This window comes from Passer domesticus, chromosome 7 (genome assembly GCF_036417665.1).
Source record: "Passer domesticus isolate bPasDom1 chromosome 7, bPasDom1.hap1, whole genome shotgun sequence".
Taxonomy (NCBI): Eukaryota; Metazoa; Chordata; class Aves; order Passeriformes; family Passeridae; genus Passer; species Passer domesticus.
Genome location: NC_087480.1, coordinates 5,473,669 through 5,498,909, shown reverse-complemented (window position 1 = coordinate 5,498,909; position 25,241 = coordinate 5,473,669). Strand labels below are relative to the sequence as shown.

The 25,241-nt window shown below is 55.0% G+C and overlaps 1 protein-coding gene across 1 annotated transcript in view; it reads right to left on the bottom strand.

Moving 5' to 3' along the window:
• Positions 1–22,160, bottom strand: part of EFNB1 (ephrin B1) — a 48,308-nt gene extending 26,148 nt beyond the window's left edge. Inside the window, exon 1 of the mRNA XM_064426573.1 lies at positions 21,936–22,160. Coding sequence (XP_064282643.1) covers positions 21,936–22,051 — 116 coding nt within the window. The 5' untranslated portion in view covers positions 22,052–22,160. The remainder of the gene's footprint in view (positions 1–21,935) is intronic.
• Positions 22,161–25,241: the final 3,081 nt, after the last annotated feature.

The window sequence follows — 25,241 nt, the reverse complement described above, 5'->3', positions numbered from 1 at the left end:
GGGTTTAATGAGGCCCATTCAACCCTCCCAAAGACAAAAGGCCCTTCTCGTTTCCAAACGGATTTACACGACGCATCAGTGAGGCATAAACGGGTCTCCATGGCAACGCTCACCGACCCCCCCAGCTCTGGGATGCCATTTTCCAACTCTACTGCTCCCCAAAACCCTTTTGTTGCTTCACTGCCAGCTGGGAGGCTCCTTGTGAGCTGGTAACCCCCCACCTCACACGCCTGGGTACCAGGGGTGACATTTTTTGAGGTGAAGTTACAAGATGCCCAAGCCAGTGTCCCCTGGCACAGACGCCCCGGAAAGCTCCGCACTGTGACCGACTCCAGGTCATGGTCAAGCCAGGGCTGGGACTGAGAGGAAGGGATGGACCAAGTGCAGGGGAAAACAAACCCAAACCGCCCCTCTCTGCCCAGAAAGGGGGGTGATGCCCAAGGCAGTGTGGTCTGTCCATGCTCAACACCAGCCCCAGTCACAGCACAGCTCCCAGACCTCTCCACAGGGAAACCGCTGCCCCTCGGGATTCCCATGGCATTGGCAATGGCCAAGAGGCCCCTCCAGTGCTTCACAAAGAGATTTGGCAAACACTGCACCCTAACTCTCCCCAGGCAGCCTCAAACATTGAAGGCTGAGAGAGCACCTTACATACACTGAGCAGCCCTGGAAGCAGGGAAGGTGAGATTCAGGGAATGTGGGATGCAGGGAATGTCTCACTGTAGCTCCCTGAGCTTTGTTCACATGTTGCAGTCACTGCCATAGCTCTGAAGACCAAGCCACTACCCAGCATCTGGGGAACACGCCAGAGAGCCCACTTTTTCAGGAAAATACCCACCACTGCTGGGTTTCTCAAGCAGAAGTCAGGAGCAGGATCCTGCAAACCTGCAGCTTGTGGACAGGTCTGCTTCCCCCTCCTGCAGTCCAGACCCCTTCTCCTACCACCAGCCAAGTGCAGAGGAGGGTTCCAGCCACCAGGATGCTGGGAGAACAGGTCAGCAGGCTTCAGGAAGGCTAGCATGGGTGCTGTGGGATGCCAGCCACACCTCAGCACCCACAGCGAGCAGCTGTCACCACAGCTGGTGACATCCCTGGCCCCAGTGACTCAGCCCTCCTGTGGCACAGCAGGGCTGCAGGAAGGGCTTTCTCCCTGAGCTATCCCCATAATTACAGCATGGCCAGGGAGAGCATCCAAGTGCCAGACTCCCCACCAGCCCCAAGGAGGATGACAGATCACACCACCAAAGGCAGCACCCACAAAAGGAGAATGTTCTGCTTTGTCCCATTGTGGGCTCAGCCAGGACGTATCCTGATGCCAGTCCATCACTTCCAGGAACAGCTGCTGACCACTCTCAGGCCCCAAGGAAGAGGAAGAAGAGAAGGGGGGGGAAGAGGCTCCCAGCCCTCACAGCAGCCAGGCCTGCTGTGAGCAGCCATGTGCTGCTCCATCCTCCCAAGTCCGCGCACATTCCGTGCACCCGGACACTGCACCCGAAAGATCTCAATGCAAACCTAGCGAGGGGGGGAAACAAAACCTGCTGCTAATTGAGGGATTTTGGAGTCGATTTAATTAGGGCCAGAGCACTGGCGCAGGCTGCTGCTGCCACCTGCAGCACTCTCCACAGCCGCTGGCGTGGGCTCGGGGGACCCCAGGCTCCCGCCCACGCCTGCCTGGGGTCCAGACAGGGAATGAGGAACACCAGGAGTCCTGCAGGCTCACCCCCATCACACACCCACCCCCCAAACCCGTTATTTCCCAGCACAATAAGCACCTCCAGCAGCGACGGAACCAAGGGCTCGGCCAAAAAATAAAGAGGAAGAAAAGCCATATTTTCTCCCTGGAGTCGGATCGTCCCAATCTCCCCTCGGAGGAATCAAGAGGGGCCGAGTTATCTAATTAATGCTGGCAGAAGCGGGAGGCCGAGGGCTGGGGGATGGCGGCGGCCCACAAAGGCGGCGTGGGGAGCGGTCTCCCCGCCGCCGCCGCCGGCATCCCCCGGCAATGGGGCCCCACGCTGGGAGTGAGGTAAGAGGGGATTCAAAGGGGGGTTTGTCAGGGGTTTTGTTTTTGGAAACGGGGGAGGGGAAGGGGACAGGGCTTGACAAGAGCTGACAGACAACTGAACAAAACCATAAGGGCCATGAATGGCAACACGGCGCTTTAATTGGCGTAGGAATGGAGAGAGAAGTGAGACAATGAGGCTGGGCGGCGGCAGCAGCGGGCACTCACCTTCTCCCACCCGCACCCCAATCCCTACCCCAACAGAGGTTGGCACCTGGAGGCTGCACCTTGACCCCCGTGCCAAAAAAACACCACCTAAAACCCACAGGGAGAACACGGAGGCAGAACGACAGAGCCCAGCACACGTCAGGCATCACAAAACCCCGACGGCACCAGGAGCGGCACAGTCCCAGCCCCGGGATGCTGCAGATATTAAAGGATCCATCGGAAGCAGCTCATGTTCCCGCTCGGCTCGGTGTGTTTTCCGGCTTCGGTTTGGCCACTCGTGCCCTGGCTACAGCCCCGCTCATCCGGAGGACGGGGGGCCAGGAGGGGGAGAGAGGGAGAGGCAGGTTAAAAGGGAACACGGTTGGATCAGCGGGGTTCCCACTCCTTCCCTGACCCCTCCGAAATAAAACGGAGGAGATTTCGTCTCCCGGTCCAAAGCAAAGAATTACTTTGGCAGGGGCTGCGGCGGCGGCCGGGCGCCCACTTGGAAGGGAAAGCAGCAGGAATATGCCCAAGGAACCCAAGACAAGCCCTCCCCGCCAAGCCCCGCTCATTCTCATGCAGATCAACCCCAGTCGGGACAGAACTGAGGCAAACTGCAGGCCCCCCTCCCCAGAGCAGGGCTGGGGGCACAGGGAAGGGCGGGTGGGGGGCTCAGCACGTCAGACCTGACAGAAACCCCCGTGTTCTCCAAGATCCCCCCCTCTTCCCAGCTCTCATTTTTCAAGCTCAGTTGGGAAAAAAAGAACAGAAAGCTAAGAGCCAAGAGCTGAAGTTACAGCTGGTAGTTGGGCCTTAGGAGGGAAGGAGCCCCTTCCTTCCTGACACCCCACATAACCCTGCACCCCACACACACAGTTTGCAGGCAGGAGCCTCAAAACTCCCCATGGGACAGTAACTGGGTGCTCCTGCATTCCAAGGGGTACAAGAGGGCTCCCCAAATCCCTCAGCTTCCCACTTCACTGGCCACCTCCAAAGCAAGGGAGAGGAGCCACCAGCCTCCCCATTTTTCTGAGAAATGCCAGAAAAACAAAGCCCACACATGTCCTGAGGAACAGTAGAAACCACAAGGTCTCCAGGATTTCTCCTGCCTCCTAGAAGCCCCTCACTGTGTCCCAGGGCTCGGGTTTCCATCCCTCTGAGGGCTGGGAGGCAGCTCCAGAGCACCCACCCAGGTCCCTGGGGCTCTGGCTCAGCCCGGGGATGCAATGCTGCGGTTTGAAGGATTAATCCCAATGTTAGGAACTGGGCAGGGAGGAGCAAACCCTGCGGAGGGTTCCCCATCCCAGCTGTGGGATGCCCTGCCCTGCCCTGACAGGTCTCCCGGGTTTCGCCAGCCCTGCCAGCCGCTGGTCCCAGGGGAGCAGCGTCACCCCCACCGCGCCGCCCTGACTCACAGCGGGCCCCTTTGATCCCCCGGCTCCCGGAGCGGCCAAACGAGTTCTGCCATTCCAGCTCCGGCTCCCGTCTGGAAGCGCCATCTTCCCAGGCAGCTGCAAATCACCAGCCCTCAGCCCCGGCGTCATTACTGAGAACTCGTTCTGCTGCCACCGGCACTGGGGCTATTAAGAGCTTCCCAACCCCCAGCCCAACACAGGCCGTGTGCACATCTGTCCACAGCTGCCCAGCAAGAAGGGACCCTGATGACCATCCTGTCATGGGCAGGGACACCTTCCACTAGTCCAGGTTGCTCCAAGCCCTGTCCAAGCTGGCCTTGGACACTTCCAGGGACCCAGGAGCAGCCACAGCTTCTCTGGGCACCCTGTGCCAGGGCCTCCCCACCCTCAGAGGGAAGAATTTCTTCCCAATATTCCATCTAATCCTGCCTTATGGCAAGTGGGAAGCCATTCGCCCTTGTCCTGTCTCTCATCTAAAATCCCTCTCCAGCTGTCCTACAGTTCCTTTAAGCACTGGAAGGGGTTCCAAGGTCTCCCTGGAGCCTTCCCTTCTCCAGGCTGAACCAGGTCACCCCATGTTCCTCCCTCCCACACCAATCCCACCACCGGCTCGCTGCACTCAGCTGCCCCAGACCTTTGGCCCGGCTCCACGGGGGTGGATGGGGCTGGGTTAGGTCTGGGAGAAAAAGCTGAAGATGAGTCACAGGACCTCAAAAGTTCATTTGTTCTCTCCTCTCTTGTCCTCCTGCACATAACTGAGTGATCACCAAAGCCTGGAGAGCCAGCTCTACAGGGAACCTGGATCCAGTCTCCTCCTCCAGTCCTGCTCTGGATGTCACTCAGCAGGGCAGAAATTGCCCCTTTCTCCCCAGAACCTGCTCCCAGTGCTGCCCACACCCCTCTTTACTGCAAGTGGAACAAAAGCCCAAATTTTCTCCACATCTACACCAAAAAGACCCTCCTAAAGGTTTCACCACTGGAAGGAGTTGGGACACTTGTGCTCCTCCTCAGCAGCCATTCCACTGCTCCCAGTTTACCCAGCTGAAGGCTGCTGGGAAGAGCAGCAGCTGAGGGAGGGGCCAGGAGAGAGGCCAGCACAGCACAGGAGTGTCAGGTTTTAATCCCTCCTCCAGTACAAAGAGATCTGGGTTGTACTTGCTTTTATTTTTAGGCCAGATTTACATGTACAGCTGAACTTCAATCCAACGTACAACTTCCAGCTGGGAATGGGAGAGGAGAGGAACCAGAACCCAGCCGGAGATCTCGGGACTGGTGCTCCTTTCCATCTCCAAGGATGTCACCAGACTGCCGGGACACACGGCTCCCACTCCCAGAGGGAGCTTTCACAAGGCACTAAGCAAAGCTCATGTTTAAACCTAAAAATAACCCAGCCCTTGGGCCTGGGGAGGAGAAGGAGGAGGGCAGAGCACCCAGCCTGTCCCGCTCCAGCGCCAGCAGTTTCCAATTGCCTGCGGATGGGGAGTGTTCCCAATCCTCCCTCCAGACGAAATTCTCCGCCTTGCCACCCACACTCATGGAAGAAAACTGGCGAGAGCCACAGGAGAGACCAAAGTCTCCCCCAGCCACATCCTGCCCCCCTGCTTTGCTGCCAGATGCGATCCCCAGAGCCTTGTCCCGAGCTCCCGCGAGCTGCAGCGTTCCCAGCAGTGCTCCTCACCCCACTCAGTGTGTGCCACCGGGCTGGGGCCACGTCCCAGCCATGCCACCACGCTGGGAGCCTCAGAGGCTGATGCCACCAATCCACACAACCAGAGCTCATTCCAAGGCTGGTGTCTGTCTGTCCTGCTGAGGCAGAGCCGGCCCCCAGTCCCCAACAAAGAGCAATCCTCAAACCTACTGGAGCTGTGAGAGCAGAGACCAACCTCCACCTTGGAGCAATGATTTTGGGGTGCCCCCTAGAAGAGGGGGTCCTTCATCCTGGTTTGTGAAAACACCAAGTGAGGGGCACCAGTGCTGTTGTGGGTCCTCCCCGTCCTGCCCTGCAGCCCCTGGCAGGACTCACGCACACAAATCCCTCACCAGACTCCAAATCTCCTCCCTGACCCTCAGCTCTTCCATCCCACCCTGCAGCTGCCAGCCCCTGGCAGGATTCAACCCACAACCCCTCGGTGGACCCCAAATCTCCTTCCTGACCTCCAGTTCCTCCATCCCTTTCCTGCTTCCCTCTCCCAGAAAAGCCCAACACGGTGCTCCACTCCCTCAATCCATTTAAGTCTTTCTTTGCATGTAAGGTGTTTTTCTCTTTGCCTTTCTCTTTTTTTAACTTATTAAGGAGAAAGTTCAAACCGTTGGCAGTGTCTGCGACGCACTAATTTGGAACTTAGTGCAGTGTCGACATTGCATTAAGTATTTCTGTCAACCATGAGGACACACCATGTCTGTGTAAGAAATTACACCAGCAATTATAGCTAAAGAGGCATGTAAAATTTTAAAAAAAAAAATTAATGTATTCAGAAATGATAACTGACATTCTTATTAGGATTAATCTAATTTTAGTAGACTCATTTATATCCTGCCTCTGGATAAAAAATGAGTTTCAATTTTAAAACCTGGATAAAAAGTGGCATTTTTTAAAAAAGTACTTTTAGAAGTCACCCTGCATGATTAAGCGGGATGATAATGCGAGGAAGCTTAACAAAAAGCTGTGCCATTAAAGGAGATATTTGTTAAACAAAACAGAAGCAGAGATATTTATCAAGCCCAGCAGATTATTCCAGGGTAACTCTGGACCCGGCACTGCTGGATGTTGCTTGCGGTCGCAAGTTAATGGAGAGAAAATTGGGAATGGCAGATAACGGGGAAGGGGCAGGAGTCTTGGAGGGTGCCTCCTGCAGCAGCACCAGGGAATGGCAGCACTGAGATGAGTCCATAGCCTGGATGAGTCCCTGCCCCATTGGACATGGACAGGCATAAGGCAAAGCACAGGAGTCACTCACAGACTGGGGAAAAAACCCTGACAGGTGAGTCAGTTCAACATATCCAAAAAAGAAAGAACACCAAGGTCCTTCCCAAGGTTTGCTGAACACCAAGTGGGGCTGGGCCTGTTCCAGCATGGCCCAGCCCCGCTGATGGCACTGCCTCAGATGGGCTGCTGGTACAAAATGTGCCCCGGCCTCAAGCTCTGGTGCTGGCATGATTTAATTCCACGGCAATGGATGCTTTGATTGACACAGGTTCTGGCAGGGCACAGGAGTGTCTGTTCTCCCTGCGCCAGCCCACCACACACTTTCTGCTACGTCCATCTGCAGCAACACCTCACTGACCCACAAGATGAGGAACCAGCCAAGAGGCCTCCTCCAAGCTCACCTGTCGCTCCACGTCCCCACATGCACATCCCCCACGTGTCCATGACCACCACAGTCCACGGGACACTGATGAGATCCCAGCCGTGGGACACTGATGAGGTCCCAGCCGTGGGACACTGATGAGATCTCAGCCATCCCAAGGTGCAGGACACGGAGGCAGGAGGGCATGGGGAGCCTGCATGGCCAGGATGGGAGCCGCAGCACCCACAGGGCTGGGCTCCTTCCTCTCACCCACATCCCCCCATTACAAGGGAAGTAAGCACGGAAGCAAAGCACCAAAGGATTTAAGAATATGTGGAAAGAGTCAAAAGACGAAGAGGAAAAAAATCCCAGGCTGATTATTTTATTTTCTCCTGACAGTTTGAGCCACAATGGCCAATAAATCCCAATTACGGATTTTAAAAATGCTTCCTGCAGACACTTAGACCATCAAGGCAATTCTGGGCTCCCATAACTCCTGGTTTATGATGGTCATACATGTCAGTTTTCCACAGAGCCCAGCATTTCAATAAAATGACCATAAACCTAGATTAGAGATTAAAGGACTGACTCAGAAGTTGTCAGAGGAAGAAACAAGTTCCCCTGCAATTGCTTTGCCATTTTTACCGACCAACAGTTTGGCTTTTTGATGGGTTTATGCCAGCAGTAAATTTTGGGCTGCTGACAGCTCGGTGTGTGAGACAAGTGAAGGCAGCAGCAGGGAGGTGCGGGGAGGACACGAGCCCAGCCCTGGGCTCAGGCGACAACGCGGAGATGAGAAGTGACAGGGCTCCTCCTGGGCTCCCCAGCCAGCATGGGAACACGGATGCTGGCTCCCACCGACCTTCCTGGCCCCCCTCCCAGCCCCCCGACCTGTCAGACTTCTCTCCAGGGAGCAGCTCTGTCCTCGTTTCTCCTCCTCCCACCTTGGCAGGGTCAGGAGCTGGCAGCACATAGGAAGGTGACCCCCCCGAGGGCTCCCCACTGCCAGCACAGGGGGGTGACCCCCTCAAGGGCTCCCCGTGGCCAGGCAGGACCAGGGACCCCGGGGATGATGCACAGGGGAGCATCTCCAGGCCCCCCACCAGCAGCTGCCTCTCTCCTCAGCCTGTCTCAGCAGCAGCAACAGCTCAAGGGAGACGCCTTTGAAAGGATAAACGGCAAGCGTTTGTTGTGCTCCCGTTTCCTGGATGAATGCGCTGCTTCCTTTTACTAAGTGCTCTCTTAGGAGAAGGAAAAGGGAAAAATAAAACAGCAGTAGAAAGGAAGGAGGATGACTCACACTGAGGCCACATCTCCACCAACACGCGAGAGCTGCAAGACGGTGCCAAGGACAAAGGCTGGGATCAAAAGCACGGGAGAGGATCAAACACGCGCCCTCCCCAAGCAGGGGGAAGGTTTCAGGGAGCTGCCCGGGGGGAGGAAGGTGGGATGGAGCCAGGCCCTCCCAGCCACCCATGGGCTGCAAGCAGCCATCTCCCTTTCCTGAGCTCCAGCCACTGCTTTCACCATCTGAACAGGAGCTCCGGTTGTTGGAGCTCAGTTAAGACAGCACACGGGGCTCCACACCAGGACACGGCAGCGATGGGGACGGAGAGCACCAGGAGGAACCGTGGCTGCACTCAGCAGGAGGTGAAAAAATGCCCTTTTCCTGAGGAAATGAAAGAGCTGAGCCCGGAGCTCAGCGCGCCGAAGGGGGCCGGTGCCCTTTCTGCCGGTGTCTCTCAAAGTCTATCAAAAAGTCCCATTTACATCAAAATGCCTTTCCAGACATGCTTCGATTTTACTTTTCCCCTTTCATCTCCGTCCCCCTCCCGCCCCACCTCGCAGCCCCATTGTCCTCGCAGCACCAGGAGCGGGCCGAGCGCGCTGCCAGCGGGGAAGGAACAGGAGAGAAAGAAAAGAGCTGGAAACTAAGAGAGAAGCCGGAATCGCTCCTGGTCCCGCTCCAGCGGGAGCTGTGACCCCATCTCCTCCCGCCTGCTGCTTGGCGGCCGCCCCGGGGGACAGCACTGGCCGTGTCCCCTCCGAGGGAACGGGGACTCGCTGCCTCCGCTGTCACCCGGGACTCTGCTCAGGCTCCGGTGGCCACAAACGGTGTCAGTGAGCTTCAGCAAAAGCCCCGAGCAAGGGCTGCAGGAGCCACCACCCTGCTCCACTGTCCCTGGCCAAGCAGCACTGCACACCCTGCTCCCAGCACCGAGGACACTGGTGGCACTGGGAAACCCTGACACAGCACTCTGGGCTTGGTCATGACTGCACAGCCCAAATGGCAACAAAGTGGATCGAGCATAAATGCTTCACTCTGCAGATGAGTGTTTAAAATGCCAGGGGAGCTGGAACACGTCCATAGGTGCCAGTGCCAGACTCTGCTCTGCCCCAGCCCTGTCCCACCTGTCCTCCTCCAGCAATCTGCATTTACCGAGCTGTTTCCTCCCCCAACCCTGGCCCCAGCAGTGCCACATCCTTCCCTCACTTTTCCAAGCCCCTTAAAAGCAGAAGTGCTTTTTCCCCAGCCTGCCGGATGGACACGCAAGCCCGAGACTGAAATCTGCTCCAGGTTCCAAGTGCAAATGAGGTTTAAGTGCAGTTTAACCCAGTAAAGCCCAGCACTAGCAGTGCACAGTCCCAATGCTGTTCACCAGGCTTTGTCCACCTTGCCTGACACGGAGCTTTTCCAGTCCTCCTGTCCTATTGTCAGCATCTATTTTTAACCCCCAGCATTATTTCTCCCTGCGTGACTTCAGACACTCTCTGGGGACGAGGTGGAATTGCTGAGCTGGTTCCAGGCAAAGTGACTCAACTCTCACCTTCAGAAGCCACACAGGAATCAGAGGAGAAGTAAATTTTCCTCCATTCACATTTTCCTTTCTCCTTCCCTCCAAGCTCTGACTGGGGCTGAAAGCAAGGAAAGCAGCAGGGAGGTAAAGCCTGTGTCCATCAGTGAGAACATGCGGCAATGCCATTTTCCTCCCTTTGCCTCCCTGGTACCTTTATAATCATCTGGATTTATCTTGGGAAAAATCCTGCATCAACTGCTGGTGTATACAAAGGTTAGAATGGTAACCTTAACACAGGTGTTCTGAGTGGAGCTCTGAGCTGCCAGGCACAGGGAATCTCATGGAGAGAGGCAGGAGGGAGGGAGCAGCATTCCCCTCGCGGGGCCCTGGGCCGAGCGCCGCTGCCGACGCTTCATTGCTCCCTTTGAGCTGGTCTTGCCGGCGCCGCAGAGCAGTAATTAAGGAGAAGGTCAGCAGCGAAGCCCTTCAAGAATCTGTCCCTTCAGGGGAGCATCCAAACAACCCCACCATTTGCTACCTTCTAATTCCTAAAGCGCACAAGCCCAACGCCAATCCAACGCCAACCCAACGCCGAGCGCTCGGAGATGCCTCATGGAATGAGGGATGCGCGTGCTGCGTCAGCCAGATGTTGACATTATTTGGCATTAAGAGCCAATAAATAATCATTAATGCTGCTGCAGCAACCAGGCTCTCTGCAAGAAAGCCCAGATGCCAAAAACGCCGTGTTTATGGCACAAGGGGAGGCAGGATCCGGGAGAGCCGCCTGCCGTGCACAATGCAGCCGGCGCTGCCAATTCCAGCACACATCCCGGTCCCTCAGCACTCGGCACTGCTCCTGAAGCCCCAGCTCAGGGGCTGGCAGAACTGGGAGAGCCCCTGCGAGCCAACCTGCTTCCACAGCCACACAGGATCACACTGGCCACCAGAAGCTCGGGTGACATCAGGAGCTGTTGCATTCCGAGCTGTCTGACACTGCTCCAGCCAGCCCTGTTTTTTGGGATGACTCCCTGGTTTCACTCACTGGAGCTGGCAGGACGCTGGAACACACACAGCCCCGGAGACAAGAGAAGGCAGCATCTGGAAGCAATTATCCCAGCACTCTTGTATCTGTCACCCACTCCTTTTGTAATGAACCATTCCCAGTATCAGCAATCTCTCTGTCATAAACCAGGAAAGGGATTTTATCCCTCATCCCAATGAGGCAGCAGAGACTTTCCCGACGGAGAGCAGGGTGGGCAAGATCCCTCCTGCCAGGTCACAAGAGAACTGGGCACAGCAGAGACAGGCACCTGTAGGCACCTTCAGGAAGAAGGCCACTCAGATAAGGAATACAACAATTTGCCTCCTTTGCCGGTGCCCTGGTATGATTCTGCAGCACTTTCAACATTATACTTCTGAGTTTGACGCCCCAAAAACCTCCAACTGTTTTACAGGCATGGATGATCTTCTGGGAGCTCTGTGGGATGGTCCCCATGCCTCCAACGCACCCCGTGCAATTCCATCCTCAAACCATGTGCTCCATCCTAAGCGAACACGCCTCCAGCCTCAAACCATGTGTTTCCATCCTCAACCCACATGCCTCCATCCTCAAAGAGGAAAAACAAGGAGGAACAGGCCTTGCCTAGGAGAGTAGGAGCCAGGAGAATCCCACAACCCTTTTCCACCACCCTGAACACCCCCTCCTCCCCAGGCTAGGTAGTCCCTGCATTCTCCCTGGCATTGTCCTCATCCCACACCATGCTCAGGGACAACACGTAGCTTGCATCCCAAAAGAAAAACCCAGACAAGAAAGGCTGGCCGATGGGCACCGGGACTTTTTCAGCTGGCTGGCACATCCAGAAAATCCCCAGCAGCTCAAACAGGGGTACCCCCACCCACCTCCCCGAGCCCACAAACTCCACACGCAGCAGAGGGAGGTGGCTCACGAAGACTTTCATGCCTCTCTTGGATGTTATGAAAGCAGGCAGGGAGCATGAAACTGCCTGCCGTGGGTGGGAGCACCCAGGGCTATATGGAGAGCCCAGAGGATTCCTCCGTGGTCTGGGAAAGCACGTGGCTCCCCCGCCCCGCACACACCCTCGCAGGGTGGGTTTTTCTTCTGGAGAGACTGGGTGAGCACAAACACCCAGCACAGCCCCACATGAAGGGGGTAATTAGGGAACAGCACCCAGCACTCACCAAGTCAGAGCAGAGATCAAAAGCAGAATTGAGCATTAAACCTCACCAGGATCAGGAGCTGCTCCTGGGAATGGACTCCTGTAGGACACCCCCCACCAATCCCTGCATCTCACAACCACTCACTGCAGGTAGGGAATGCCAAGCCAAGGCAATACAAGCAGGCTTTCCTCCATCCCCTACTCCCAGCAAGTCTTCCTGTAGCTCAGGGAAGTGAAATAAAAAGAAGGAAAATAGGTAAAAGCTCTTTACTGCCATTAAACGAGCAGCAGGCATGAAGCTCCAAAAGACAGAGCAGTGGGAGAAGGCTGGGATTCCAGGAAGCACAAGGGACTTTCCTCTCCCCTCTCCCCTCCTTCCACTGCTTTGCCAGGATGTTGCTGCCTCAATTATTTCAGCAATTAGTTGAGCCTAGGCACAACTAATGGGGGGGCAGGGGAAGGGGGGCACAGGGAAAGGGTGTTGCAGGAAAAAGGGGGCACAAACTGCCTGGGATGCACAGCCAGATCTCGGCCTCACAAAATTTCCATGAAAGAAGAATAATACAAATCTTAAACCCAAACACAGCTGAAGGGGAAATTCCAGCTGCCTCCATCCCTTCACACCTCCAAGCGCCTTCCTGAAACCCCAATCCAGCCAGGCCTCCTTGGCCCAGTGAGAGGGAAGGGGGCTGTGCATCCCCAATGGCACTGGGACAGCCTTTCCCCCCTCCTGGGGAAGCATCTCCTCCTCTTCCTCCTCCTCACATGCTGCGAAGGAAGCTGGGAACAATGGGATGCACCAGTGCCAGCTCCAGCAGGGATGGACACTCATGGACCACCCACCCGACTGCCCATGGACAAGGGACAGCCTGGGAGGGACAGCCTGGAGCAGCGGGCACAGGCAGCTGCCAAGACCCCCTCCCTTGCTTGGTGTGAGGGGCAGCTCCCTGTCCTGGTGACATGGGGGGACCACGAGAGGGACACAGGGAATTCAGCAACTGCAGGCTGTGGTCACTGAGGGAGGGGCTGTGCAGAGCTTCCCCATCTTCCCCCAGCCCAGCTCTTCCCACAGGAGAGGGGCTGCTGGCTGAGCCATGGGCCAGACTTTCCCTTACAAAAATAACATTTCATCTTTTTTTTTTTTTTTTTTAATTTCTTCTTTTGAAATAATTGACTAATTGGCCGAGCCCCAGGTCCGTGCTGGGAGTGGATCCCAGGTCTGCTCTTGCATAAAGCGTTTATTAAAGACATCACAGGAGGACAGGAGAGGAGAGGAGAGGAGGGGAGAGGAGGGGGGCCAGGCAGAGCCCAGCAGGCCGGGGCGGTGCCCAGAGCACGCTGGAAATTTCCCATCGCACCCAGAGGGAGGAAGCCCAAAAATTAATCCTGATCATCCCCCGCAGCACAGCTCTGCCCTGAGCAGGGCCTGACTCAGCCGGGATGGGCATCACCCGGGGCGGGCATCACCCAGGACAGGCAGCACCCAGGGAGGGCATCCCAGCCCCAGCACCCTCAGAGCGGGGCTGTGAGTACGTGAAAGGGAGGGGGTCCCCCTCCTCTCCTCCCTTTAATCCCCAGCCCCAAAGCAGAGCCCTTTCAGGGGAAAGTGTAATGCAATACCTGGAAAATTTCTCCCACCCGTTCCCCGCTGTCTGCTGCCAAATTTAAAACATATTTGCTGCCTGGCCTTGAAGAAACGTAACCTGCTGCCCAATTCCAACACGTTCATTCTTTGGGGGGCAACGAAAAAATTCACGGAGCCGCTGGTGGCTCCTCTGCTTACACCCCACAGCCCTCGGGGCTGGGAGCTGCCAAAAAGCTGCCTGGGAGCCTCCGCCAGCACGCACCGGAACGCCAGGAAAGAACAGGAGGGAGGGAGCCCTTGCACAGCAAGAGGTTTTTGAGTCAAGGTCCACGAGCCCTGAGAGCCAGCTGAGGGTGCCACCAGACAAAAGCCCTTGGAATATGCAACAATGAGGGCAGTACAAAACTGCAGAGCATGGGGACCTGCAGGGAGGGGATCCCCACCCAGAAGGGGAGCCACCCCATCTCCCCTCACAAGTGGAGAACCAAGGGAGCAGGTGGAAGCATCAGCCCCATCCCTCATCCCACCATCCCAGCTCCTCACCAGGAGGAATTTTCTGGCAGGCCAGGGTTTCGAGGGGAGGCTGGAGCAGTGAGAAGGGGCTGGGGGAGGGCACAATGTGTTTAGCAGACTGAGCGATCCGACAGGGCCCATTAAAGGAAACAATTTGTAATACAATAATTATTATGTCGTTTCTCTGGCCTCTTTCCTAAGCCTCCCTTTAAACAGTTTGAGGCTTGAGGGGCCTCTAGAAAGCAGAAATCTGTGGGGCTGAGGGTGCTCCAATATCTACATGTGCCGGGATGAGGAAAATGGGATGGACACATGGAACAGACACTCGCTTGAAGCTCTCCATGAAATGGGAGCTCATGTGGTTTGCTCACAATCCTTGAAGAACACATGGAACAAAGAGGAACTGCTGCTCCCCAACTGCAGGGCATCATCAGCAGATAAGGGTTCTCTCTGGGAACACCACTGGATGTGGATCCATACTTGCTCCAACCTGGAGCGAGGCCGGGCCCCGCGGCCACTCCAGCTCGGCTTTTCTGCTCTGAAGTTCTCGGCCACACATCTGAAGAAAGCGGCAGCAGCGAACAACAGAGCGAGAGCAAGCAACACAAATCCCCGGGATAATGAGCCCGGAGGAGGGAGACGGTGGGCTCTGTCTGAGGAGGGAGCAGTGCTTTTATTGGAGAGGCCTAAAAGGGCTATAAATCCTCAGATTCAAAGGCGAACTCAAGCTCTTTCAAGTCGGAGGAAGGCCTGGGATGTGTCAGCTGGGAGGACTAACCACGCCGCGTCCCCTGCTGAAGTGGCCTCTTCAGCAAAGCCGCGGAGCAGCCCGGGATATTACACCCAGATCCTTTCCATATGCTCCCGGCCGGCCGCAGGCAGGGCACACGGCAGCTCTGCCGCCCGACCCCCCGCACAGGAACCCCGGCCACCCTGCCTTCCCGGGGGTGCCTTTGTGCCCATTCCCTTCCAATCCCCACCGAGGATCTGCCCCCCGAAATGCCAGCGGGAGTAGGGGGCTGCGTCCCTCCCTCTCGCGTTTGGCTGCGATACTACAGCAAGCCCAGACAAAGAGCGCGGAGCCCAGCACCAGCACATCCCTGCATCCCTCCACATCCCGAGGCTGCCAGCCCTGCCTGCCAACCCGCACACCAGGCCGTGCTCCCACGTTTCAGAAATCCATTAAAAGGGAAAAATCGGTGGCAAAGAGGAGACGGCGCCGAGCCTCAGCCCTGCGCGAGCAACCGCAGACGCTGCCCAGCCTAATGAGAAGGAAAACACGGACACAGTCTGGGATCAATGGGAATGCTGTCGGGGGGTTTATAGCTCATCAGCCATGAAAAGGCACTTTGCTTTTCTCAAAGTGTCTACTTGGAAGAGGTGGGATGGCAAAAGCCAGGCAGGGCAGCTGGTACACAGGGCTGGGCTCATCCTGGTAGGATGCCAGGGGCAAGCAAAGGGATTGCTGGGAAGCGGGATGTCCCTGTCCCATCACCAGCAGTGACGCAACCCTGGGTGCCATCAAAACCAGCCAGGACCCCCAACTAGGGAGGGCACCCACTCCAGGGCTTTGAACTTCCCAAACTCCAGCCTGAAGGTGCTGGGACAGAAGGAGCTGGGACAGCTTGTGCAGTGTCTCCCAAGTATCCCACCCTGGCACCAGCAAGGGCCAATCCATGTTAAACCAGGTGACTCCAGGCTTCTCACCACAGCCCAGCCCCAGCAGACATGACACACGTGGATCTCTGTGCAGGCACAGCACCACAGAGGGACAGAGCCTTTGAAAAACAGCACGGGGAGCCCACGGCTGGACACCAACCAAACCCCTGGCTCTGCCCTCACAAAGCCCCCCTAGAAAAGCCCTGTCCCGTGGCCTCAGAAAGGGCAAGCAGCCCACCTGGGAAGGGCCGGCTGCGGGTAGGAAAAGGTTATTCCCGAGCAGGCGAGCAGGGTTATAAATAGCTGGCATTTTTGAAGTGCAGCTGCTCGGCTCAGCTCAGCTCGGCCGGGGCAGCACTGCCACGCCGGCACCTGAGCCGGCTCGGATCCCGCCCGGGGGCTCCGGCAGGGAGAGCTCACAGAGAAGCCACTGCTCACTGTAACACCACGAGGAACCCCCCAAACCTGTCCCCTCATCCCCCAGCGAGGAGGGACTGGAGGCCCCCGAGCCGCGCTCCAGGTACCGCCCGCAGCCCCACTCCAGCTCCAGCAGAACCTGCTCCGCGGAAGGGCAGGGGCCAGGAAAACCCCACTGTACACAAATCCAGCCTCACCGAGCAGAACGTTTAGCCCTGGCTTGTCCAACTCCTCTGGGACCAAGCCTGGACAGGCTGGGGGAGCCAGGAGTGCCAGGACTCCAAAGTTCAGCTGTGAGCAGAGCATTGGGGCTCCAAGCAGGGATGGGATCCTGAGACTCCATGAGCCCAGCACCACTGCTCCAACCACAGACAGGATCCCAAGGCTCCAGCACAGCCATGATCTGATGCTCCAACTGCAGATGCAATCCAGAGGATCCAGCACAGCCCTGAGCAGACCAGCAGGGTTCAACCACAGATGGGACCCCAAAGCTCTGGCACAGCCACGAGCTGGTGATCCAACCCACAAGGGGCAAGAAAACCCCTCCCGAAGGATGCCGGGACTGCACCAACCCTCTCCACAAGCAGGACCAGCACCACCATCCCTCCTGCTCTCCAGAGCAGGATTCTCTGCCACACCACCCGACCCAGAGTAAGGGATGGGAAGGGGAAAAGCATTGGGAAACAGCAGCATGGAGCTGGGCTCTCTGTCAGCCCTGCACAACAAAAGCCCCACAGCCCGGCCGCGCATTCCTGCCCAGATGTGACGCCGCGATAGCACCGAGTGAGTCCTGCTCCTGCTCCCTGATCCAGCAATCATTAATTAGAGACAGAACGGAATCAGCTTTGTTTCTCCCCACCCTATTCCAGCTGCCAGACTCCAAGTAGCATGTGCTACTGATCGCTCCAAGATGTTTTCCCACTGGAGTCCAGCGCTCCTTGGGCAGACAGGCTTCAGCAGCACGGCCACTGCTGTGCCAAGGACAGGGTGCCTTGCCACAGGGGCAGCGAGCACAAAGCCATGGGAAAGCTGGGGGGAAGCTGGGACATACAAATCCTACAGGGAAACAAGGGATCATCCTCACTGCTAAGCCTCTGCTTTATAGGGGACAATCCAAAAAGCCCCTGAAGGACGTCATGCAAGGGACTACTCGTGCGTTCCGGCTGTTTGCGACACCCATGATCCCTAAAAACATGGACAGGGCTTGGGGGGACCCCTGAGCCCCCAGTGAAGCTGTTTGGGGGAACCCCTAAATACCTCGTGAAGATGCTCAGAGGGACCCCCAGCCCACCTGGCCACACCACTAAGGGCACAGGCACGTCCTGCCCTGGCACATCCAGCCTCTTTGGGATAAGGATTCAAGGGACACCTCAGACCCCAAAGCGACAGAGGAGCTCAGGTGCAGTGGAGGAAAGCAGCCCCTGCCAGCCTCCTGCCAGCCCTTCCCGGTCAGAACTGGCATGGAAGCCCCGTCCAGCCCCACTGCCAGGCGGATCCAAGGAGCTGCAGCAGCTGTTTTGCTCCGGAGAAAGCGCCGGCTCCTTTTACAATCAATCAGCCACCCCATCACGGCTCTTTTTTTCTTTTAAAGGAAGCAGTTAAATCCATTTTATGGAATCCAGCGGTATTTACCCTGCTACTGCAAGAGCCGCAGCCCTGCCTTCCCTTTTTTTTTAATTTAAGTTAATGAAGTCATTCCCAAACGACCCACAAGGAGCCCTGGGTGCTCCTTTCCCCCTGGCACAGGCAGAGGGAGAACACCTCGGGTGAAATGTGGGATGGAAAGGCCAAGGTGCACATGGGGGGGCCATGGGGTTCTTGATGGGAGCACAGAATCATAAATCCTGGAATGGTTTGGGCTGGGAGGGGACCTTAAAGCCCATCCAGCCCCACGCCCTGCCATGGGCAGGGACACCTTCCACCAGCCCAGGTTGCTCCAAGCCCTGTCCAAGCTGGCCTCGGACACATTCAGGGATGGGGCAGCCACAGCTGCTCTGGGCAACCTGTGCCGGGGCCTCCCCACCCTCCCAGCCAAGAATTTCTTCCCAATATCGAACCTAAACTTCCCATCTTTTTAATTTAAGCCCATTCTCCACCTCTCAGCCTCAGGAAGGGGGAGTGTCCACAAGTCAGAAATGACTTTTAATTAAAAATAAGCAGCGAGTTTTCCCTATTGCCTAAATCCTGACATCGCGAAGCGCCTCCCGCGCCCACGGCTCCCGTAATTCCATTCCATCTGCTCCGACAAGTGCGAGCCCCCTGCTCCAGAGCTCCAGGCCAGCCCTTCCCCTCGGAAACAGCCTTCCCGCAAGCACTTTGTCCCTCGTAAAACGGCATTAAAAGAGGCAAAGATCTGCCAGGCTTCAACCCCAGCGCTGACAGAATTCCATGGGACACCATCATGTCATTAAAGGCAGAATAAAAATACCACAAAGGATTAGACTTTTGTCTGGGTTTTTTTTTTCCTTTTTCCCTCACCTTTTTTTTTTTTTCTTAAATAAATGCATTTATTTGGTTTTTAACAAGTTTGGAGCTGAGCAAAACTTTCTGGAAGGGGAAGAGGGAAAGCAGAGGCGAAAGGAGGCGTTCTCCGGAGCCGCGTGGATGATGTGTCCCATTTCCCCCACCTCCTTATTAAAATACTTTCTGGGGAGGCGAATTCCAGCCTGAAATGAATTTTCCAAACCATATTTTATTAGGAATGTTTCCCTTTAACGGTCGGTACAGGAGCCCACCAGGGTCAATATTTCTCCCAAATTACAGCCGAGGGAGTTGAGAAAGGATTTAGCCAGAATTCCTCTGGCAATTCCCGGCTGCCCAAGGAGAGCACGCTCCCGCTGCCCCCCGGCTGCGCAGCAAAGGGGACGAGTAAATCCCAGAAGCACTTTCCCCAAAGCCCCCCTTGGACACGATGGAATAAATTAAAGCCACATTGCCTCTCCAAGCCCCCTTCCAAAGGGCTCTGCAGGCATCCCAAGGAAAGCTCACTCAGAGGGTGAGCTCATCCCAAGCACAGGTTTGAGACAATTATCACTTTTTCCAACAAAGCTGTTCCTAGGCCTATTTTTTTTCCCTTTCAAGACCCAGCATCCTCACAGTGGGAAGTGGGTGATGATTTCACCGCTGGCTTTGGGACACACACCCAGGAGCCGACCTGGGCTTCCCAACCCAGCTCACAGCTTAAGCCTTACTTAACTCGATTAGGAAATCGTTCCATCTATCGGATGTGTTATCAGCATCCCTCTGATAACACCAGGAGCCCCAGACTTGCTTGTGGAGCTGGAGACCACAGCTCCCAGCTGCCCAGAAAGGGCAGGAAAATATTTTCCTTATTTACAGCAATCGCGCTGAGGCTGGCCGGGCCCGGAGCGCCACGCTTGCTCCTCGGATTCGTTGGAAAATTCCACTTAGCTGTGTTATTTTTAAAGGCTTTAGCTCTCTTTACTCTAAAAACAAGAGTTAAAGCTCAGCAGAATGGGATGGGGGCTGGCACAGCCCCGGCATTGCCCCAGGAAGGAGCTTGGAAGCCCAAGTACAGTGGCAAGGAGTTTTTATGGATCTATCTGGAAGATAACCCAAATCCAACCAAGAGCATGAGTTTTCCTTTTTCCTCCAGCTGGAGCTGGACTTTGCCCAGCACACCAATCCCCTGACTGGTTTCCTCAACTGGGTTTGCTGGGAGCAGCCATGGGGAGGCTCTGCCCGATGCCACGCAGCCAGCAGAGCTCGGAGCTGGGAAAGAAAGCGACGGATCCCAAAGACGGATCCCGGACACGAGGAGCCGGGGTTGCTCTGCTGGGGCACGGACTGGAAGGATCTGAGTGGGATCACAGCCCAGCCCTGAAAGTCCCCACTGAGGCAGAACACTTCCATGGGTTTTGCCCGTGCATGTCCCAGCAGAGCCATTTCTGGGTGGAAACGCCAACGTTTGGGGCGCTTCTCGCTCTCTCCTGTCCCTGTGGGGATACAGGGATGGGGAAGCAGCCACAGGAGCAGCCCCACATGGGATGGCACATTCCCAGAAAGCTGGGTCAGGGCACACAACCTCTGAGCTCCAAATCTGCGGATATCCGAGAGCAGACAAGCCCCGAACTCCAAATTCCTGGAGAGTGGGCAAGCACCGAGCTCCAAAGCGGGGTAGAACTGAGGGTGGCAAAGCACCGAGCTCCAAACCGGGGGAGAACCGAGGGCAGACAAACACTAAGATCTGAATTTGGGGAGAACAGAGAGTGGGCAACCAATGAGCTCCAAACTGGGAGAGAACTGGAAGCAGACAAACTCGGATCTCTGATCCGGGGGAAACCAAAGGTGGACAACCTCAATCCCCGAATTCAGGGGGAACGGAGAGTGGGCAAACACCAAGATCCAAACTGGTGGAAAATCAAATCCAGACAACCTCTGAGCTCTGAACCAAAGGCAGAAACTGCTGAGCCCCAAAAACTGGGAGCAGAAAACCACCAAGCTCCCAGTTCGGGAAAACCAAAGAACCCCTCAAGCTCTCCGTGGGCACCTCACCAGGGAGGGACATCTCCAAGGCCACCACGCCAGGGTTCAGAGGGAAGTCCTGGAGTGTCACCCCTGTGCCAGCCAGTGGCCACGGCCTCCTCCCAGTCCTCAGGAAAACCCAAGAAAAGGAAGGCAAGAAGGGTGACATGGCATCCTCCACCACCGAGCCGGAGCCGCCTCCACCTCCAGCCGCCTTTTCCCAAATGAAATCTCTATTTTCTGGAAACAATTTGCCTGCCCCTCACCAAGCTCACGAATCCAGCGGGGCAATTCCTGAGGGAAAAGGCTCTCTCTGCTCCCAGCCACAACTCCCAAAGAAAGGAAAGGAAGAACGAAGTGACGGAGCCGCCGTCCCGGCGCTTCCAGAGCTGGGGACACGCAAAGTGTGCCTGCAAAGTTCCTTTTTCCCCACCAAGAAACCAAGGAAATAAACATTTGGTTGGAATACATGTCCAGGCAGGAATGTTGTCCAAATTGCTTCGATTCTTTCCAACCCTCAAAAACTCTTTGGATTATTTTTGGGTTATTTTTTACCTTGAGAAGTGTGGCGGGGAGGAAAAAAAAAAAGGCAGCAGGCTAAAAGCAGGAATTTTTCGAAGGGAGAAAGGAGTAAGATAAATAAACATTCTATGATCTACAAGATAAAGCTGAGCAAGGGCCGCCGACCCATCCTGACCACCAGCCCCGGCGTAGGGGCGACCAAACACCCCCCACTCCTCCTCCTCCTCGCCCTTCACACTGTTCCTGCACGGCAGCCGCGTCCACATCCACGGATTTAGACAAAAATGTATAAATTTATAGAATTTAGGTGGCTCTACAGGCGGAGCAGCCCCACCGCCCGCTTTGTTCGGACCCAGCCCGAGGTGGGGGCGGAACGAATCCCCTCGCCTTCCTCCGCGGCTGATTTCGGATGGCAAAACCCAGGGAAAAAAATAAAAATAAAAATAAGGTAATAAATCCAAGCGCTGGAGGCGAGCAGCGATCCGGGGGAGAAAAAAAAAAAAAAAAAGAGGCGTGAAAAAAAAAATTAAAAATCAAGAAACAAAACGTGGTTTTCAAAAATAAAAACGGATTCCAAGAGAAGAAAAGCTGCGAGAAGTGAAAGCATAGTTAAAATCGGGGGGGAAAAAAGGGAAGAAGGTTTTTTGGGTTTTTTTGGTACGAAAAGCAGCGCGGCGCCGCGGGTCCGTCCATCAGCCGGGGGTCGCTCCGTCCGCCGCCCGCAGCCTCCAGGCGCGATTTTACCTTAAAAACCTCGCTGTTTCCATCAAACCCGCATTCAGACCGCGGTTTCGGTGCCTTTTTCCCCGCGGGGGGTGCGAGGCGCGTCCCTCCCGACCCCCCCCCCTTCTCTCGCCGCACGTACTTGGGGTTCGCGGAGCTCCACGACACCGGCTCCAGGCTCTTGGCGAGCGGCGCGGCGAGGCGGCACAGGGCCAGCAGGACACCCAGCAGCCACCGCCCGCCGCGGGGCCGCGCCATCGTCCCTCGGCGGCGGGACGGGCCGGGCGTCAGGCGCCCATCACGCTCCGCCGCCGCCTCCTCCCGCTCCGCTCCCCACCCGCCGCCTCCGCCCGCCCCGCACCGACTGAGGCGCCGCCCGCCGCGGCAGCCGCTCTACCCCTCCGCGCAGGCAGCGGCGCGGGCAGCCCGGACGAGCGGCCAATGGCTGAGCGGAGCGGGGGGGGCCTTGCGGGAGGGCACGCCCATTGTGGGTTCTTAAGGGGAGCGCGGTGGATTTTTGCTTTTTTAATGCCCCCCCCAACTTGCCGGCCGTTGTCAGCGGGTGACCGAGGGGAGGGCGAAGAGGCGACAGCGTTGGGGACGAGCTGGCAGAGCGCCGGTATGGGCGAAGCACCGGCCCGTCCCCACCGCCGTCGAGCCGTCGGCCCCCCCGCCGCGCGCCGCGCTTGGCCTCGCCCTCCCTTCAGCCGCGGTCCTATAGCGCCCCCTAGCGGCCGCCGCCCGAACCGAAATATTCCCAAAAATATTGGGAATTAGCGGGGCTGGGGGCTCGGCAGCGACCGCGCTGGGCCTTCATTTCCAGAGGATGGGAGGGCATTTAATTCCTTAATTTAAAAAAAAATTAATTAAGTTTTTATATATTTATTTTATTTTATTTTTTCCAGCGTTTTTCAAAGGTTTTGTTCATTTTTTCCCATTTTTTAAAGAATATTTTCCACTTCTTTGATGTTTTGGAGGGCCACTGAAAGATTTAAAAATGTTTTGGCTTTTTTCAAAAATCTTTAACTATTTTAGGGCTTTTTTCGAGGGTTTTTTAAAAAATTTACTTTTTTGGGGACTTTTTGATGGTTTTTCAGTTTTTTAAACTTTTTTTCTGGTCTTTAAAAAATTCTCAATTATTTTTACTTTTTTTGAGGTTTTTAAAAGTAATTTCTAAACTTTTTGACTTCGTTTAAAGATTTTTTTATACTTCTGGACTTTTTTTGAGCATTTAAAAGTATTTTTCTTTTTACTAGTTTTTTTTAAAGATTTGGAGGTTGCTTTTTTACTTTTAATTTTTTCCCCAATTTTTGATACTTTAAACTTTTTTTATGCAGTTTTTCAGTTTTCTGATTTTTTTTTTTTTAGTATTTTGAAGTTTTTGCCATTTTTATTTTCTTTTTAATTCTTTGAAAGTTTTTTTCCCCAAGGTTTTTGCATTTTTTAAAATCTCTTAAACCTTCTTGATTTTTCATTTTTTTTTCTTTGGTGCTTTAGGGGTTTTTTTAGTTTTGGGAGATTTGGGATGGGTTTTTGGGGTTTTTTTAGATCATCATTTTCTTCCCAAGTTTTCTTGATTTTTTAAGTCTTCTGAACTTTTTTTAAGCTTTTTTAAATTGTTTTTCATTTTCAGAATTGTTTGGAGCTTTTCTTTCTTAATTTTTTTTAACTTTTAAAAAATTTATTTTATTTTTGAGGGGTTTTGAGGTTTGTTTTTTTTTTCAATTTTATTTAAAGTGTTTATTTTAATTTCTGTTGCAATTTTTAATATGTTCTAAACTTTTTGGAGTTTTTGTAATTTTTGATTTTTTTTTATTTGGCCCATGAGGAGGGAGGAGCCAAAATCCAGAATTAATTTACCTCCTATTAAGAAAATCTTTGGAGTCACTTCACTCTCTATTACAACAACAATAATAAATCCCTTTGGAGTTGGTTTAATTTCTATTAATAAAACAAAAACAAAATAAAATAAAACCCCCTCCTGAGTCTGTTCACTTTTTATTAAGGAATTTTTTATAAAAACCCTCAAGTCAGTTCCTTTCTGTTACAAAAATAAACCAACAAATTTTGGTGTCGCTTTCATTTATGTTGAGAAAATTGAAAAACAAACAAAAAAGTCACTCTGGAGTACAAAAATAAACCAAACCCCCCCCGAGCCCCTTCAGTTTTTATTAAAATAATTCAAATTAAAGCTCGAAAATTCAAAAAAATGGTGGAGTCAGTTCCGTTTCTATTGAGAAATTTATAAAAAAATTATACAATCAGGGTCAGCTTGGCTCCACATTAATACAATTTATTCTAATTGGAGGTTTTAAGTGTGATTTTTCCAAATTTTCCATGAAAACCCCAGTTTGGGGGTGGGGCGTGGGGCTCCCTGGGCACAGGGAGCAGCAGGATTTGGGCTCTTGGAGCCATCCCGATCCAAAGGAGAGGGAAACTCCTGAGGCACAGGGAGGAAAACATCCAAAAATGTGAATTTTTATATATTTGAGAGCCTGGTTGTGTCCTGGGAGAGGGGCCTTGGATTCCTGTGCTGGCTCTGCCCGTTCCTGCCCAGTCTGGGCTCATTCCCTGCCTGCTCCTGGGTCTCCCTGCCCATTCCCGGTCCATTCTCTCCCTGCCCATTCCCGCTCTCCTGCCCATTCCCTGCCTATTCCCACTCTTCTGCCCGTTCCGTGCCCATTCCCTGACCGTTCCCTTCCTGTTCCCTGCCCGTTCCCATTCCTTGCCCGTTCCGTCTCTCCCTGCCCATTCCATGCCCATTCCCTGCCCATTCCCGTTCCCTCCCCATTCCCTCTCTCCCTGCTTATTCCCTCTTTCCCTGCCTGTTCTCTGCCCATTCCCTGCCCATTCCCTCTCTCCCTGCCCATTCCCATTCCCTGCCCATTCCATGCCCGTTCCCTGCCCATTCCCATTCCCTGCCCATTCCCTCTCCCTCTGCCCATTCCCTGCCCGTTCCCTGCCCGTTCCCTGCCCATTCCCTCTCTCCCTGCCCATTCCCATTCCCTGCCCATTCCCTGCCCATTCCCATTCTCTGCCCATTCCCTGCCCATTCCCTGCCCGTTCCGTGCCCGTTCCCGCTCTCCTGCCCGTTCCCTGCCCATTCCCTGCCCATTCCCTCTCTCCCTGCCCATTCCCTGCCCGTTCCCTGCCCATTCCCTGCCCGTTCCCTGCCCATTCCCTGCCCATTCCCTCTCTCCCTGCCCATTCCCTGCCCGTTCCCTGCCCGTTCCCTGCCCGTTCCCTGCCCATTCCCTGCCCATTCCCTCTCTCCCTGCCCATTCCCTGCCCATTCCCTGCCCATTCCCGTTCCCTGCCCATTCCCTGCCCATTCCCTGCCCATTCCCTGCCCGTTCCGTGCCCGTTCCGTGCCCGTTCCCGCTCTCCTGCCCATTCCCTGCCCATTCCCTCTCTCCCTGCCCATTCCCATTCCCTGCCCATTCCATGC